Source organism: Ciconia boyciana, chromosome 27, assembly GCF_034638445.1.
Source record: "Ciconia boyciana chromosome 27, ASM3463844v1, whole genome shotgun sequence".
NCBI lineage: Eukaryota > Metazoa > Chordata > Aves > Ciconiiformes > Ciconiidae > Ciconia > Ciconia boyciana.
In genome coordinates this window covers 2,155,520-2,172,483 of record NC_132960.1, presented here as the reverse complement: position 1 = coordinate 2,172,483, position 16,964 = coordinate 2,155,520, and the positions used below count along the sequence as shown (strand labels likewise).

Below are 16,964 nucleotides of genomic sequence, written 5' to 3'. Positions count from 1 at the left end.
CCTCCTGTTGCCCCCCATTGCCCCCTCCTGCCCCAATTCCCCCTCCTCCTGCCCCGATTGCCCCCATTGTCCCCCAATTGCCCCCCATTACCCCCTTTGCCCCCCACCCTTATTACCCCCATTGCTCCCCTCCAGCCCCCACCCACTGTTCCCCTCCTGCCCCTATTGCCCCCATTCCCTCCCATTGCCCCCCATCGCCCCCCATTCTCCTCCTCCTGCCCCCATCGCCCCACCCCCAATGCCCCTTTCCCCCCGAAGTCCTCCGAACCGCCGGCGGCGCTGCGGTCTTACGTCGCCGCTCTACCCGCTGGCCTCCCCGCCCCCCCACCCCCCCTCCCCTTCCCTCTTTGGTGCAAGCACGGCGGGGCGGGGCGCGGGGAGGGGGGAGGCCGCTCTATCCCCGCCCCGCCGCGCCTCGCTGGTGCGCGGCGTCCGTTTCCGGGTCGGGGCGGGGTGTAAATCGGGCCGCTCCCGCCGCCCCTCCCAGACCCGCCGCGGCCGCCGCAGCAGGAGCAGCCGCCGCCGCCGCCTCCCGCCGCCATCCCGCCCGCCCGCCCCGGCGCGCTCCCTCTCCCCCCACCTCCCTCCTCCTCCCCGCCCTCCCTCCTCCCGCTCCGCCCGGAGCGTCCTTCTCCCGCCGCCGTTACCGGCGCCGCTCCAGGTAGGCCCGACCCTCCCCACGCCGCCTCCCGACCCCTTTCCCTCCTCGAACCCCCCCTCGCCGCCATCCGGCGCCGACTTCCACAACGGCCGCGGAGCCGCGGCCTCGCGTAGCGCCCCCGCGCCGCCCCGCCGCCGGCCGCGCCCTCACGCCAGCCCGCGGCCTACGTGCGGCCTAGTCGCGGCCTAGGCCGCGGCCTGCGCGCGCGCTGCGCCGCGCGGGGGGCGGGGGCGCCGCCGCCCCTCCCTCCTCCCCGTCGTCCCCCTCCCCCGCGGGGACCGGGACCGGGACCGGGGGGCCGGGGAGCCGCGTGCGTCACATGGCGCCGCCACCCCCCACCCACCCCCCCGCCGGTACCGGGCGGTTGCGGGGGGGCACCGGGGGGGGGGATTTTTTTTTTTTGCCTTTTTTTGCCTCTTTTTGGTTTTTTTTTTTGCTTTAGTGTTTGTTTTTGTTTTTTTTTTTTTTTTCTTCTTAACGGCCGGGCCCGTTTTTGCCGCCATCCCGAGTTATTTTCCCCCCGGCCCGGTTCGCGGCGCCGCCGCCGGGGGAGGGGACACGAGCCCGGCTCGGAGCCGCCACCCCCCGCCTCGAGGAGTCGGGGGTTTCCCCCTCCACCCCCCCGGGACCGGCCCGGTTTGGAGCCGCGATCCTGGGCCGGGGGTCTGCCCCCCCTTGCCCGCCTCCGGGTGCTGGGGTGTTTTGAGAGCCCCGGACCCGGTTCCCACCCCGGCCCGGTTCGGGGTCCAGAGCCGCCCCCCCAGCTCCTCGGGACCGAGCTGGAGCTCAGCCGCGCTCCCGGGACTCGGCTGCTTTTACCCCCTCCGGGGTCCGGGTCCACTTTAGAGCCGCGATCCCGGGACTGCGGACCCCCCCTCACCCCCTTTGTGGACGGGCCCGATCTGGAGGCTCAACCCCGGGCCCGGGGGGTCGGTCTGTGCCCCCCCCCCCCTCCCCCCCCCATTCCCCCCTAGGCCAACGAGCTGGGTTCAGAGCTGGGATCTCCGGTCCCGGACTTGTTTTTCATCCCCCCAGCCGCAGGGATGAGCCGGTTTTGGAGCCACGTTTTGCCCCACCTCAGAGACAGGCTGGTTTTGGAGCCAAATCCTTGCCCCGGCAACCAGTTTCCCTCGCCAAAATGTTCCTAGTTTGGGGCCGAATCCTGAGTGGGGAGGCCCCCGGGTGGGTGTTTGATCCCGATGCAGGCAGCAGGCAGGGGCCCGGCCCTCCACGTGTACTGTGGGGGTAGGTAGGGCTGCCAGATGGAGGTAAGGAGAAGTTTGGGGGAAGTTTTCCTGCGGAAGAGCCTCGCCGTGAGCCCGGAGCGGAGTGATGGCTGCCCGTCAGCCTCGGCCTGCCCCGCACGGCTTCGCTTCTCACTTTGCGTAACCCCCCGGCAGGTTTGGTCAGCTCCTTTTGTCCCCAGCGGGCTGTGAGGCGGCCCCGTAACCAACCCAAGCTCGTTCGACTGGCAAAACCGCTGCTAGGAAAGCAAATTAATGCTAACGAAGGCGAACTGGGACGCTGAACTGGTGGGAGGAGGAGTGGGTTCAGAGCCGGAGAGACGGCGGCGGATGCCAGCGAGGCTCCTGCCACCTCCGGTGAACTGGGAAACTCGTAAACAACCGACTCGTGGGCTCGGGTCTAGACTCTCCTCCTCGCTCCGCCGCTGCCGGGCTTGGATCCTGAGCCCTTCTTTCCAAACTAGGCAAACGGGTGCCTCTTTGGATCTGACGGGATGTCAGGCTGAGTTTTATGGAGGCCGTAACTCCTCACTATGGCAAAAAAAACCCCTTCTGTGCCAGCTGCTTCCCCTTAAAAGAGCATTCACCCGGAGTGCGGCAGCGCTGCCCGCTTGGCATGGTCCCCTGCCAGATTAATCCCCCTGCCCTCACCTTGGCTTCTTCTTTCCCTGGGCTTGGTTAAACTTTGATGGGGTGGTGACCAGCTGGACTGATAAAAAAAACCAAAGAGCTGAAATTTAGTTTATTTAATTTGTTTTTAAAGTTAAATGGCTGACTGGCCGAGCTGGTGGCTGGTTGCGGTGTTTTGCAACTGCTGTCGACTCAGGCTGCAGGTTGTTTGAAACCTGATCGTGTGCTCATGTGGCCTTATCTGGTTTGAGTAAATCAACTTGGAAACCGGTCTGAAAGGCCTCCCCACGCAGGCTCAGGGCGCAGATAAGTTTTGGTTTTTTTTTCTTTTTTTCTTGACAGCCCGGCTCCCCAAGCGGGTTAAACCAAAGGGAAACAGGGTAGTCGCTCCGTCTGGCGTGTGTGTGTCTACACACAGCTGCGGAGGAAAGCTTGTAATCTAGATTAAGGTGTGGGGCTCGCAAGTAGAGGCAAGTTCTTTGGAGCTGTAGGCGAAGCCTCTGCGAGGAGCAGGACTGGAAGGAGGCAGGGGATGAGCGAGACCCTCGCAGCTCTGGTTGTTGCTCGATGCTGGTAGGATCATGCCAGTTCTGACTGTCCACCCTGGAAAATGCCTGGCAGGAGGAGCAGCCTGTTGGGGAGCTGAACTGCTGTGGATCGGCTCTCTTGATCGTTGCTTGGAGAGGAGCGTGGCCTTAAAACTGCCAGGGGGATATTCAATGGGAGAAGAAAGCGCAGTGGGGCGTGAATCCCCCTGGGATGGGTCTGAAACCAGCCAGGGAGGGTTGGCAGAGCCCCTCAAATGCAACCCCTCTCTCGTTCGTAGCTCCGCTCGCCCAGCGACCAAAGATCTGACCACTGACGAAGCCTGACTCAACCCAACGCAGCTCAAGATGGACACCGGTGTCATTGAAGGTGGTTTAAATGTCACACTCACCATCCGACTACTTATGCACGGAAAGGTACGTGTCCACGGGACGCAGGGCTGAGCCGAAGCCCCATCGCCTGACACAGGGGTGGCCCTTCCGGCAGGCCAGGTGGAGGCTGGGTGCTTCCATGGCAGTAAATCCTGTTGGTCAGATGTCTTGGAGCTGCCTCGTTATTGCAGCCATTAGGCAGTGGCGTTTAGGAATGTGCTCTTTGGCACCCGGCCGGCTCCTGGATATCTCATGACGAGTGAGGCAGCGCTTTAAAAGCACAGTGCATCAATAAAAATAAGAACCGGGGGGGGGGGGGGAAGTGTCCTGATGGAGAGCTCAGCTGGGAGCGAGGTGTCAGTATGTCTGGGGGGCGCCGTATCTGCGGTCCTGAGGAACTTGTTTTGGCTGTAAAAGGGGGTGGTTTAAGCTTGGGACTCCTGGAGTTTTTTAAGCACTAACTAATTGCTGCTTTTGTTTCCATCCCAGGAGGTGGGAAGCATCATTGGGAAGGTAAGGGAGCAACACACACCCCCCCCCCCCCCCCCCCCTTGCCCTGCCCACCTCTTCCCCCTGCCCGGCATGGCCGCACTAACGCCTCTTCCTTCTCTCCCTCCGCACAGAAAGGGGAGTCCGTGAAGAAGATGCGCGAGGAGGTGAGTCCCGGGGCTGGGAGGGTTGGGGGGATCCAGGGGGATCTGTTGGGGCCGCGGTGGCGCGGACCTTAAAAGGAATTTGCAGGCAGTGCGGTGCCAGCGGCACCGGCAGCAGATGGGAGCCGGCAGGCGCGAGGCATGCTGGGAGGTGTAGGCAGGGCTGGGGCAGGAAGCCGAGGAGGCTAAGATGGCTGCCCTGAGCCGAGCCGAGGGAAGGAGGATTCATCGCTGGCTGTGGAACCCTGGGGAGCCTGGCTACCCCATTGCAGAACCGAGCCGGGTGCGTGGACCCGCTGCTGGTTTTGGGGGTCCGAGTAGGGGGCTGGGAGCCCTGATGTCTGCTCGCTTTCCTCCCGCAGAGCGGTGCTCGCATTAACATCTCAGAAGGGAACTGCCCCGAACGGATCATCACCCTCGCTGGACCCACCAATGCCATCTTCAAAGCTTTTGCGATGATCATTGACAAACTGGAAGAGGTGCGTCTGCGGCCTCGAGCTCCCCCCCCCCCGCCCGCAGCGAGCAGGCAGTGGGCTGCTGCCCTGCCTGCAGTCATCCTTTATCCCTGTCCCTGGGTAAATTTACCCTGGGACCTGCCCCAGCGTGTGCTGGGGGGTCCGGAGCATGAGGAAAAGCTTTTCCCTGGGGATGAGCAGCAGGATGGGCTTGTTCCGCATGGGCTGGCAGTGTTTTCCCTGTGGGGCCTGATCTTTGCCCGGCTGTGAGCAGGGTCAAGGTCCAGGTAGTGACACTTTTCCGTGTGCGCTCAGCCATCCTTAAGCGACTGCTCGCTGAGTGCCAGAGCCCTGCAGGGACTTTTCTGGGCTGAAAATGCCCCGTGGCCACTGGTTAAACAGCTTAAAACAGAGCAGAGCTTCGAAACTCCCCTCATCCTCCTGGGTGGTCGTGCTGGTTCCCCTTCGGCACGCCTTGGGGGTCAGCAGGGGCTTAGCTCCATGTCCGCCCCTGCTGAGGAGGGGCCCTGGGGCTGCGGCTGCGCAGCGCCGAAGGAGGAGCTGCATCGTGCCCCTGGTCCTGTGGAATCGGTGGCTTCCAGGGGGGATGCTGATCCCAGACAACCTGGATCCTGGCTGCAGGTGTTAGAGCCTGTGGTGTTGGGGAGCTGTGGTGTCGAGGAGCTTTCTATCCTGCTCTGCGTTGTTTGGAAGGCGTGAGCGCTCCTTGCCTGGTACGGGGCAGAGCTCCATGGCCCTCGCCTTGCCTGTGGGGGTAAAAATCCTGTTTCCGTTTGGATTTGGGACCCTTCCCTGGGAGGAGACAGCCCAGCACCAGCAGATCTGTCCCCAAGGTCCCCTCTGCTCTTGCTGCTGCCTCAAAGGCTGCTGAGCCCAGAGCTGTTTCTGCCGTACCCCGAGAGCTCCCTGTCTGAGCGTGGCTCCTGGCTGCCAGTGTTCTGAGCGCTGGGCTCGGAGTTAAAGCTTTTATTTTACTGGGTCAGTTGAGCCATGGCCTTGTACCTCCCCTCCCCCTGTCAGCACATGACCGCTGTAATCGGCGCTGGGCTGCTTGTTCCCCGGAGCTGCTCCTGCCCGGATCCCCCGTTACAATGGGAGTCTCCGTGCTGAACTGGGAGCTGTGGGCGCACCGAGCCCCCAACCGCTTGTCCCCCTCCAGCACCGGCACAGCCAGTTCCCATTCGGCTGCGGTGTGACCCAGCTGGTGCCTCTGCGCTGACTGGTGGGGGTTAAACCCCCATTTTCATGGAGACAACAGGGTTTGGCTTCTTCCTCCTTCCCCAAAATGTGGCCGTGTTGTTTCTGTGGGCTGCTAACGAAGTCCTGGGAAGTAGGACTGGGAGAGCCCTGGGGTCACCTTGGCCCGGTCTGCCCGTGCCAGCGTCATCCTCCCTGTCCCTCTGCTAGGCACGTCACCTCCCCGCGTGCCATTCTGGCGAGGGCACTGCTCTGGGCTGACCCCTCTGAGTAACTCCTCTTCCTTGCAGGACATCAGCAGCTCCATGACCAACAGTACAGCTGCCAGCCGGCCCCCAGTCACCCTCCGACTCGTGGTACCTGCCAGCCAGTGCGGTTCCCTCATTGGAAAAGGAGGCTGCAAGATCAAAGAGATAAGAGAGGTGCGTGTGAGGGGGAATGTGTGGGGTCTGAGTGCCCCCAGGGGCAAATCCCTGCATCGGCCCCCACCCCGGGTGGTACCACATAGTAGAGACGTGGCATCATTCGACCTTTTTAGAGTTCCTTGTATTTTTAGTGCTTGTGAAACTGAGACTCGGGGCAGACCCTCCCCTTCCTGGCACTGTCCTTCACAGCAGGATGCCTGGGTTCCTGCTCCCCCCTTCCCCGGGCTATCAGTCGTCCCCCCCAGCCTTTTCCCAGTTGTCGGAGGGGGGAAATGTGCTGCCAGGCCTGTGCTGACTTAGCACCGGGCGCTGCCGACCGTGGGCTGCTGGGGGATTAACTCTCTCCAGCTCCGCTGGTTGGGGAGATGGGCTTGACTTGGGTTACAGGGAAAGGCTGCAGCCCAGGTCCAACTCTCCTGCCCTGGGCTCCCGATGACCGACTTATTTCCAGCTAGGATTAAAGGACTTTATTTTTGGGGAAGGGGGGGGGGGGGCAAGTTTTGGCTATGTATAACCCGGCCACAGGGTTTGTTGCTGAGGTCACAGCCCTTACTGGGGTCTGACCGCCTATTTTTAACTGTAAACTGCAGAGCACGGGGGCACAGGTCCAGGTGGCAGGAGACATGCTGCCCAACTCGACCGAGCGAGCCATCACCATCGCTGGGATCCCACAGTCCATCATCGAGTGCGTCAAACAGATCTGCGTTGTCATGCTTGAGGTAGGGCCTCCCCCCAGGCCCCGTGGGCCCGTGTTTTCCCCTGGGGAGGCACGTGCAGCGCAGGGATCCCTGCTGCCCTTGGCGAGCTGTGCCCCTCCTCGCGAGTGGAAACTGCTGAGGACAAAAACGGTTGCTGGGGGATAAAGGGATAACTGGGGATTACAGTCTCATCCAGGTGAGGCTTGGAGCTGCTTAAAACCGAGGTCAAGCCAGGCCTCTAGAGCTGCTCACCAGCTAACCATGTCACTCGTGGTTCTGTGGTGACCAGTTGTGCTGCCCAGTACGGTGACACTGAGCAGCGGCGTCCTACTGTCCCAAGCCTCCCTCGCACGCTGCTTTGCTCCTTGGGTGTCCTCCATCAGCCCCGTGCCCGGGATGGAGAAGAAATAGAATTGCTCTGCGTCCTCCCAAACGGCCGATTTAAACCCAAAGCAGAGCGTTGGCATCTGGGGTGCAGGGAGGGGACTGTCGGTGCCAGCGGCACTCTGTGTCTAACCTCTCCTCTCTGCCTGTCACCCAGTCTCCCCCGAAGGGCGTCACCATCCCGTACCGACCCAAGCCATCCAGCTCTCCCGTCATCTTTGCAGGCGGTCAGGTAAGGCCTCTCCTCTGCTCCTGGGGTGCGGGGTGGGGAGAGGAAGGGGGTGTCTTATCGAGTTGCCACGCTGCCAGCGCACATCAGCCGCTCTGCGTGCCTGTCACCCATGCCGCTTCCTTTGGCGGAGAGTGGCTCTGCTTGGCCTTGGCCTCCCAGAGCCTGCTCCGAGCCTTCCTCACTGAGCTCTCTGAGGGATGGAAGAGGGCAGAGGTGGGATGGGGGGGGGGAGGAGGCCAAAAAGGCTGATTAGGGGAGGAGGGGGTGCTGGCAAACAGCTCTGGAGTTAACCAGCCAAAAAAAAAAAAAATCCCGGTGTGGTGGTGGGGGATTTGAATCAGGCTGAGACTCCAGCTGCCAAATCCAGGCTCTGCCCCTCTGCCTGGGGCTGGCTCTGAGGACTCTGCGTGACCCGTTGTGGGTGACTGGCCCAGAGGGTTGGGAGGTTCTCTGCTCTCCGGGGCTGGCTCTTGGGGTGCAAAGGCTTAGCCTGGGGTGCGGAAAGGTTTCATCTTGCACGAGGGGAGGGTGTCAGATAGGAGTAGCCATCAGGTGATGTGGGATTTAGTCCCTCCTGCGCTGAGCTGATCCAGGGGAGTTGCTTGCTCCCTGCTGCCGAGCCAGGTTACAGGTGACAGGGCTCCCTTGGGATCCTGTCTGCTGTAAAGCCCTGAATCCCCCGGCCCTGTTTGGGGTGGGGGGTGCTGGCTGGGCGTCCTCGCCCGCGGTCCCATCCAGGCCGCTGGGCAAGAGAGGAGGCTCAGGCCTGGGTGCGGGTCACCCACTCCCCACCCTGCGGTTTCCAGGGCTGCCGTAATGCTTGGAGAAAACGCGGCGACTCGTGCAAATGCATCCGCTGCCTTCCTGCTGTCCGGGAGACCCCTCTGGGGTGGGCTCTGGCAGGCCCCGGAGCCCCTAGCCGGCCCGGGGACCCGCTCAGGCAGCGCAGGCAGGGTCTGGCGTTGTTGATGGAGGCCTCCATAGGCAGGGAAGGGGGTAGCTGCTGCCGGCCTCCCCGAGAGCCAGGCCTGACTCTGCTCTCCCCCCCCCCCCCCCCGCCAGGCTGGCATGCCATGCTTGTTTTGGGGACGGACCTGCCGCCGTCCCCTTCCTCGCCTCGGCCCCTCCCACCCCTTGCCCTCCCTGCCTCTTCCTCCTCCCCTCCCTGAACCCGGTCAGCCCCCCCTGCCTCTCCGACAGCTTCTCCTGCCGCTCTGCGCCCCGGGGGAAGCGCCTGGCCGGTATGTCCGTGCCCCCCCGCGCCTCTTGCAAGCGGAGGGCCGTACCGTGCGGCCCCCCCCGCGGCGCGGGAGCAGGCTGCCTTCCCCGTTAGAGCAGTGAGGAGCAGGCTTCCCACGGCCACGCATTTCTTCCCTCCCCTCCCCTTTCTTCTCCCCCCTCCTTCTTTTCCACCCCTCTCCCCTGGCCCAGGGCCGCGGCCAGCCCCATGCAGCCGTCCGGGCCCCGCTCCCGGTGGTGTTGCGCTCTGTCTTTGCAGCTCAGAGTCGTGCATAGAGCAGGGTTAGCCCTCGAAAAGCAGAGCTAATGTCGATGTGACTTTGGTGTTAGCGGAAGGTTTCGGATTGACAGCCCTGGAGACTGAAGTCCTCTAATTTATCCACAGGACAGGTACAGCAGCGGCAGTGCGAGCTACCCCCACACCGCCCCATCCATGTGCCTCAACTCTGACTTGGAGGGACCACCTCAGGAGGTGAGAGGGGAGTTCAGTCTCCACGGCCCGTTCAATCCTTGGCCTCTCTGAGACTGCCAACAAGGGTGGCATCCCCGTCCCCCAAAACCGTCAACGGTGGCTTTTGTGCTGTGGACTCCTGTCCACTGGGAACTGGACTCTGAGCCCACCAACCTCTCCTCACGCAGGCCACCCGGCAGCCACTGCATGGCAACGAACTTGGGCCAATTCCAGCCTGGGCTGCAGTTCTTCCGGTGACCTGGAAGTGAGGCTGTGTACCCCCCTCTCCCCTTCCTATCCCACCCACCCCCATCTGCCCGGCCCCCCCCACCCCCCCAAACCTTAGCCAGCCAGGCCCCAGCCAGTGACTCGCCCTTTCTGGGTAGCTTCAGGAGGAATCTGAAGTCTGTGGCTGTCCCTTAACCTCAAGACATGGAATTGTGGCAGGTCAGGCACTCAGCCTTGTTACCCCCCCCCCACCCCCCGAATGCCTCTCTTTTGCCTTGTCTAGCATCGGTAGCCAGCTCCAGCATTTACCTCTAGCTTGCCCGGCGACGTTTTCCTAGGCGTGCGGAAGTGACGAGAGGACTCGGAAGGGGACTTTTTTTTTTGGGAGGGGCTGCTGGGCCGGGGAAAGGAGGGGCCGGGAGCTAGCAGGGCTGGCGGGGGTGTTGGAGATCTTCCCCTGTCGGCGAGGCGGGGGGCGCAGGGCTAGACGCATTGTCGGACTCCACCACACCATACATCTTCATCAAGATCCCAGCCGTTCTGTTTTTGTCTGCCACTTTTTTTTTGGGGGGGACGGCGCCATACTGTCCACTCTCTCCCGGTAACCGCCATGTAAGGCCGAGTAACCGCCCGTCTAGAAACTGCTTGTTACAGCATTTATCCGTCCCCTGCCTCTCCCTGCCCCACTTCCCTCGCCCCGGAGAACTCTCCACCTTGGCTCTCTGACTTCCTGGCTAGTTGAAATCTGTCTGTCCCTGGGTGGCTGTCCGATGGTTGTTAATAGGACTGTTTTCCTCCTTTTGTAGGCCTATACCATTCAAGGACAGTATGCCATTCCACAGCCAGATGTAAGTTTTGTTTACAACTTCTTGTCTTGAAATCCACCCTCTTCCTCCCCCCTTCCAAAATTTTCTCCGTGCTTTCTCGACTCGAGCCGCTAGCCGTCAGCTTGGGCTGAATACTCAATCCGATCCGAACTCCCCCCCAAAAAACTCGCCTCCCTTCAATTCGCCCTCCTGCAGCCAGCTTCACCCCGTCTCAAATCTCTCCTTTTTCCTTCCCCCACCTTCTTTCTGACACTTCCCTCCTATATAATTTTTTTTCTGACCCACCTCTCCCCGGCTTGGCATTTCACACCAGCTCCGGCTTTTCCCTTGCTCCCCCCCGACCCCCCCTTGAATTTGGCACGCAGCCCGTCAAGAGAAAACAAAAACAGCACATGATGGTTCACTGTCATGGTGGTTCTCCTGGGGCAGGGGACAGCTGGCCCAGCGAGCGGTCGCAGGTGGCAGTTGGGGGGGGCGGGGAGGTTGGATCCAGCCCAGCCCAGGCTGCTGCCAGCCTGTCAGGGACCGTTTGGGCAAGGAGTGACAGTCCAGGCAGCGGCCACCTCTCCTGCCGGCGCTGTCCCGGCTTGCTGTTGGACACCACCATCCTCTGGCACCCATGCTCATCCCGTAGGCTCGTTGCAGGCTCGGCGGGGGCCGATCTCTGCTCCTGGCACCCTTAGAGCAGCGAGGGGTGGGGCTGTGACGCGCCAGGCCAGGGAGGAGAAGGGCTAGAAGGAAGCTGGGCTAAGAGCGACTCCGGGGGCTGAACCGAGCCGGGCTCCATCCCCATCTCCCTTCGTGGCACTCCTGTCCCCGCTGCTGCTCCCTGCATGGTGTGGTGTGAGCACCCTGCTGTCTCCTCTCTCCTGCTCCTCTCTGCTTCTCTCCCTGAGCTCCTTTCATACCTTGCTTCACCAGGGGGTGGGCGCAGCCCCCCCAGCCCACCTTGGCCTGGCACCTTCCTCCTCTCTGTGTTGGAGAGGGCCGTGCCGTGTATGGAGGGGCCGGGGGGGACCCGGTGCCACTGGCAGTGTCTGTGTTGATGTGCGTGCTGTGTGAGTCCTGGCCCCCCTTGGGCTTGGGAAATGGCTAACATCAGCCTTTTTCTTTCTCTTTTTCCCCTCTAGCTGACCAAGCTGCACCAGTTGGCAATGCAACAGTCACACTTTCCAATGTCTCATGGCAACACTGGATTCAGTGGTATGGAAACTCCTTCTCTCTTCTGTACACTAGCGTGGGCCAAAGGCCAGACTGCGAGCCGCCGCTTGGCTCCTCTCTAACGGGGCCTCCGCTTGGGTCTCGTGCTCTCAAAAAAAACCAAACCAAACGTTCCCCCAGAGCCGAGCCCGGCCAGGTAACTATTTTTGTCACGACGTCTCTGGGGGCGACTTGGTACCGGCCTCTGTGAGTCGCGGGGGGCCGCAGAGGGTAGAAAAAAAAAAGCCAAACCACCGAGCAGGCAGGGCCTCCATGCTGCTTTCCTTCCTCTTCACCCCCATCCTCCACAGCTCTGCCAATGCACTGGGAGACCCCCCGACCCGCAGCACCCTCTCTCTCCCCTCCGGCTACTCCAGTCCTGAGCAGGCAACTGTTGAGTTGTACCAAATTTGCTGTAGATTTGCTAAGATGGCTAAAATATCCATTTGGGGCTCTAAACTTGAGACAGCCAAACTCATTGTCACTTGTATCTTAACAGGCATTGAATCCAGCTCTCCAGAGGTGAAAGGCTATTGGGGTAATGATTAAAAAACAAAATCTGTAGTTATTCTATTGTGTATTAATACTGACCGGGGTCTCGTTCTCCCTGTTAAATGCTGCCCGCCTTTGTGCACGGATGGGAGGGGAAAGGGGGGGTCAAGGGGAGCCTTAGAAGGGCTGGAGGTACCGACTGGCTTGGTTGTACGTGCCCCAGAAGAAGTCAGCTGGACAGTGGAGAGCAGCAGGACTTGTTGCAGGGCTCGGTCATCCAGCGCCTGACGCTGTTAGCGAGCCTTGGGCCCCCTTGCTTTACCCCCCAACCATGCGCTGCAGGGGAGCGATTTCCCCCTGCCCGAGGAGTTGCTGGAAGCGGATCACCTGCAGCGGCCGAGCCCCTGCTTGCTGCCGGTGGCAGAACCGCTGGCGAGGGCGGGGGGACAGCACCACGTTAACCGCCTTGGCTGCCGGTGTCCCCCCCTAGGCTGCTTCGCCCCTGCCAAAGCCCTGGGGTTGAGGTCTTGAGGCTCCCGCTGCTCCCTGTAGCAGGGAGCGAGCTGAGGAGGGAGGGGGGGAAATTTAAAAACATTAAAAAAAGAAAAAAATCCACTTGGCGCACATGCGTGGCCCCATCTGAGACGTGAACAGCCTCGCAGCGCCCGCGCCGGCCGGCATAGCACTGCCCTGCCGGGGCTGCGGCGGTGAGGAGGAGGAGGGGGGTAGCGTAGCTCTTCAAAGCTGGTAATGGAGCGGGCAGCAGAGCCGAGCGCCCGAATGGAGCCCACGCAGTGAGAGTGCGCTGCTCTGGGACTGTCCTGACCGGAAGGAAGATCCTGTGGTGACATTGCGGGGAGGGAGAGAAGGCGGGGAAAGAAATTGGGGTGACCAAGGCAGGGAAAGCAGGTGAGCGGGGAGGAGGTGGGGAGCAGCGGGGAGGGTTGGAGTAACCTCACAGCTTGCTCTGCCCTTCCCCTTCTGTTTTAAACTGTCTTCAAGGTAGCCATGAAGCTGGCAGCAAATGCTGGCTTGACTGCTGCGGTCTGTCTGTGCTGCGCCCCCTCATCCCACCACCTCCCCCTGAACTTCTCCTGCTTTTTCTCTGTTTCTAAGCAGGTTTGGATGCCTCTGCTCAAACCACCTCTCATGAACTCACCATTCCAAATGATGTGAGTATCCGCATGGGATCCATCTTTTCCAGCCTGCATTGGGGAGGGGGAGGGTCGTGGGCAGCGGGCAGGCAGCTGCTTGTCCTCGTGGGTCACTGGGAACTTGCCCCTCTTTTTTTGTTCTAACAAAATGGGGTGTGGGGTTGCCCCTTCTCAGCTTCAAAGCTGCAGGAGGGCTTGTGTCCGCACCCCAAACCGCCTCCTTGGACCTCTCTGCTGGCACCGCATCCCTTCTCCCCCTTCCAGCCAGCTTTTAAGGCAGAAAACCCCTTTCTCTGCCCCTTAAAACCCCCCCAGGAGGTGCCAGCCCTGACCCTGTGGGGGACAGACACATGACAGGGGAGGAGGAGGATGGGTTAACACGCTTGGCTCTTACCCGCTGCTAACGAAGCCGCTTCCCCCCCCAGTTGATTGGCTGCATCATCGGGCGTCAGGGCGCCAAAATCAATGAGATTCGCCAGATGTCTGGGGCGCAGATCAAAATTGCCAATCCAGTGGAAGGATCTACTGACAGGCAGGTTACCATAACTGGATCTGCAGCGAGCATTAGCTTGGCCCAGTATCTAATTAATGTCAGGTAAGTCTCCGAGCGATCAGGCTCTGCCGGTCGGGGGGGGGCTGGCACTGCACGCCCGTGCCGTGGGGTACCGCTCCCGGGGCTGGGACCCTCCTTGTGCCCCGACGCATGAGGGGAAGGGGTTTTCTCTCCCCCCCGCCCCTTTTTTTTTTGTCTTCTCCTTTCCTTTCCCCTCCCTGTGCCTGCTGTCCCATTTTCCTGGTGCGATCGCCTCCCGGTCTGTGGGAAGCTGTAGGGTAATGGACCCGGCTGGAAAGGGGTCCGGCCATGGGGCCGAGGGGAGCCCGCGGCTGCTCAGAAGCCGGGCCTGGCCCTGTCAGGCTCTCGGTGGTTAGGGCTGTGCTGTTTCGATCTGGCGCTTGCGTGGCGAGGGCTTTTTCGTGGGGTGATAGCAAAGGGACTCCCCTGGGCCTGCTCGTGGAGATCCCGAGCGTCTCCCAGCGGGATGCTGTGATCCCAGGGAGAGGAGTTGGTGCTGGCTCGGCTCCTCGGAGCGGCCGGCGAGCCCTGATGGGGACGGCTGGCTTCCCCGCAGCCCGGCACGGGGCCTGGCCGCCTGCCCGCCATGCGGCACGCTGCAGCTTGCTCTGCCGCAGCGGGGATTTAGGGCCCGACTCGGACTCCGTGTGCTCAGACCCATCTTGCTGTGGTGTCCTGTGTCCCCTGCGATGAGCGGGGCTGGGAGCGATGTCCTCCCCGGTCCTCAGCCCCTGGGGCTCTGGATGGAGGAGAAGAGCTGGGCGACCCCCAAGCCTTGTGCAGGGACTTGTCACTGCTCCGTGTCGTGTGGGTTGACGCCAGGGTGGCACGGCAGCTCCAGCCCGCTCCCAAGCGGGAGCAGAGGAGAAGGCCGCCTGTGACTTTTTTTTTTTTTGGCTTATTCCACTTGCTCCACACCGGTTGTGTCGAGGTGCCCGGCTCCAAGGGCGCTGGGATGGCCTTGCCGCTGAGCTGATGGCTCAGCCTCGGGCTCTGGGGTGCGCGGGGGGTCCTGGTGCGGCTTGGAGGCGAGACCAAACCTCGCCGGGCACGGCTGCAGCCTCGCAGCACTCTTCCCTCCTTCCCTCCCTCCCTCCCCGAGCTCGGCTCGTGCGATTTTACGCTGTTTGTCCTGTGCTTTTTTTTGTGGTGTTCCCTTCCACCCACCCGTATTTTTTTTTTTTGTTCCTTTTCTCCTCTGTTACAGTTTAGAAAGCGCTAAACCCTCCTCCCAGGCAGCCTCCGTCACGATCCCTGACCACCTCAGCATCAACCTCTCTCAACCCTCCACCCCTTCTTCTTCTTCCTCCTCCACCACCACCCCCTCGCTCGCCACAGCGGGGGCCTCCGAAGCACCCGCCAGCCTCCCCAACCCTCTTCCGACTGCCCCTTGTGTCTCCAGTCTGCTTGGCATGAAACCTGTCCCTCTCCTGGCTCTAAATGTTGTGTCTGCTGCTAAGGGTACCTCCGCTCCAGCTGTGCCATGTGTCACTAACAAACTGAAAGCGGAAAAGCAGAGATTTTCTCCTTACTGAGTCTGCTTGTGGCCTTAGAGGACCAGCAGATCGGTGGCAGCATGGAGACCCCATAGAGGAGACTTGGAAGAGCAATTTTTTTTCTCTTTTTTCATTGGGTTTGGTTTGTTTTTTTTCTCCTCCTCCTCCTTTTTACTCCAAAGTGAGCTTGTGATGTTTCTTAGAACGGAGTTTTCTTGCCGGCCGAGAGACGATTTTCCCTGTGTCCCAGCCCGGCCTGGAGTCTAGTGATCTGTTCAATTCCTTCTTGATCCTGCTATCTTGTAGCCGTTGCTTTTTTTTTCCTCCTCTTTTTTTTTCCATTTTTTTTTTTAGTAGCTTGGTTGCAGTCGCGGTTTTGGGGAGAGGGTGGGGGGGTGGAGGGAGGGGTTTCGTTACCAAATAAACGAGTTGGGATTTAATTGCGTTCCTGGTGACGTTGCCCACGGGGCTCGCGGCCTCGCCTGTCTCTCTTTAATGTCTGTACCTGTAATAAAGTTGCCACGGTGAGAATCTGCTCTGCTAGATCTGTGCTGACGGGGGGGGCTGAGCCCCGGGGAGGGGGCCTCACGGGGTGCCCTCTTGCTGGGGGGCTCACTGCCACCCAGATTGGGGTTGCCCCCCCCCCCCTCCAAATTGCAGGGAGGGAGAAGCTTTGAGCCGCAGAGGTGGCAGCTCCTGGGGACGCTTGGTGCGGGTTGGGGGTGCTGGTGTTGTCCCTGCTTGCTCGGGGACCCCCCTTTGCATTGTGTGTGTGCCCCCCCCCCCCGTGCTCCCCAGGGGGTCCCTGGTGGGGGTGCAGCCCCCCAGCCCCTTGCTCTCTCCCTTCCCTGCAGGAATTGCTGCCTAATCCCTGTACGCCCGCACCCTGGGGTGCCCAGGGCGCTTTGGGGTCCCCTTCCCCTGGGTGTCCCCTCCCCAAAAGCTTTGCCCCGCTGGTGCGCTCGGTCTGGATCTGTCCCTCCCCCGCAGAGCTCTGGGGGAGCCCTCTGGCTCCACTTGGGGGGGGGGGACACAATTGGGGGGGGGCCAGCAGGCTGCACCCTCCTCCTTGCCGCATCTTCCCTGCCGCTTGTGCGCAAAGCAACCCCCCTGCACCCCAAAAACCTCCTCCCTTCCCTCCTTGGGGGGTCCATCCCTCCTCCAGGGCACTCCCTGTGGGGAAGCCCTTCCTCCCCTGCACCTCATCCCTCCTCTTCCTCCTTCCCCCCCAAACCGGGGCCCCGTCTGACGCCCTTTTCTTCGTTGCAGGCTCTCCTCGGAGACCGGGGGCATGGGAAGCAGCTAGGGGCCCCGACGCGGACCCTCGGCCTCACCTCACCATCCATCTGTGTAGTCCCTTAGCAGCCAGCCCCAGGTTTTAACTAGTTTGTAAATTTTTCGGTTCCTCCATGCTCTCCGCGGCCACTCATGAGGTTTTTTTTTTGTTTTTTTTTTTTTGTTTTTTTTTTTAATTACAGCATTTTAATTCCTTTCTCCGTTCAGCTGTTAAAACGCTGAGCCCCAGATCTTAGTTTTATAAAGCTTCTCTCTCCTCCCTGCCCCTCCCCTCACCCCCACCCCCCCACCCCCCCCTTTTTTCGGCTCATGAAGTTTCTGTTTTGTCATGAAATGTAAGAGTGGAAGAGAAACATTTCAGTTTAGTTCTGTAACGTCAGGAAATTTTTCAAAAAAAAAAATTAATAAAAAGATGGACTGGAGCTTTTCCTTGTGAATAGAAACTGGAGGATATTTTGGTTAATGGATCTGCCTGTCTCCGTCTTTATTT

General features: G+C 61.1%; 1 protein-coding gene across 7 annotated transcripts; it reads left to right on the top strand.

Moving 5' to 3' along the window:
- Window positions 1-3,361: 3,361 nt before the first annotated feature.
- On the top strand, window positions 3,362-16,896 carry PCBP2 (poly(rC) binding protein 2). 7 transcript variants are annotated; one of them, XM_072847497.1, is made up of 14 exons: window positions 3,362-3,497; window positions 3,942-3,965; window positions 4,076-4,108; window positions 4,468-4,584; window positions 6,069-6,200; window positions 6,794-6,922; window positions 7,443-7,517; window positions 9,142-9,228; window positions 10,242-10,283; window positions 11,393-11,465; window positions 11,962-12,000; window positions 13,074-13,126; window positions 13,534-13,703; window positions 16,448-16,896. In XM_072847497.1, exons 1-14 carry the CDS (start codon window positions 3,429-3,431, stop codon window positions 16,482-16,484), a joined length of 1,080 nt encoding a protein of 359 aa, XP_072703598.1. In that variant the 5' UTR covers window positions 3,362-3,428; the 3' UTR covers window positions 16,485-16,896. The 7 variants fall into 7 exon arrangements, with proteins under 7 accessions (XP_072703598.1, XP_072703597.1, XP_072703601.1 ...); XM_072847496.1 differs by having other exon boundaries at window positions 13,071-13,126; XM_072847500.1 differs by lacking the exon at window positions 9,142-9,228 and having other exon boundaries at window positions 13,071-13,126.
- Window positions 16,897-16,964: the final 68 nt, after the last annotated feature.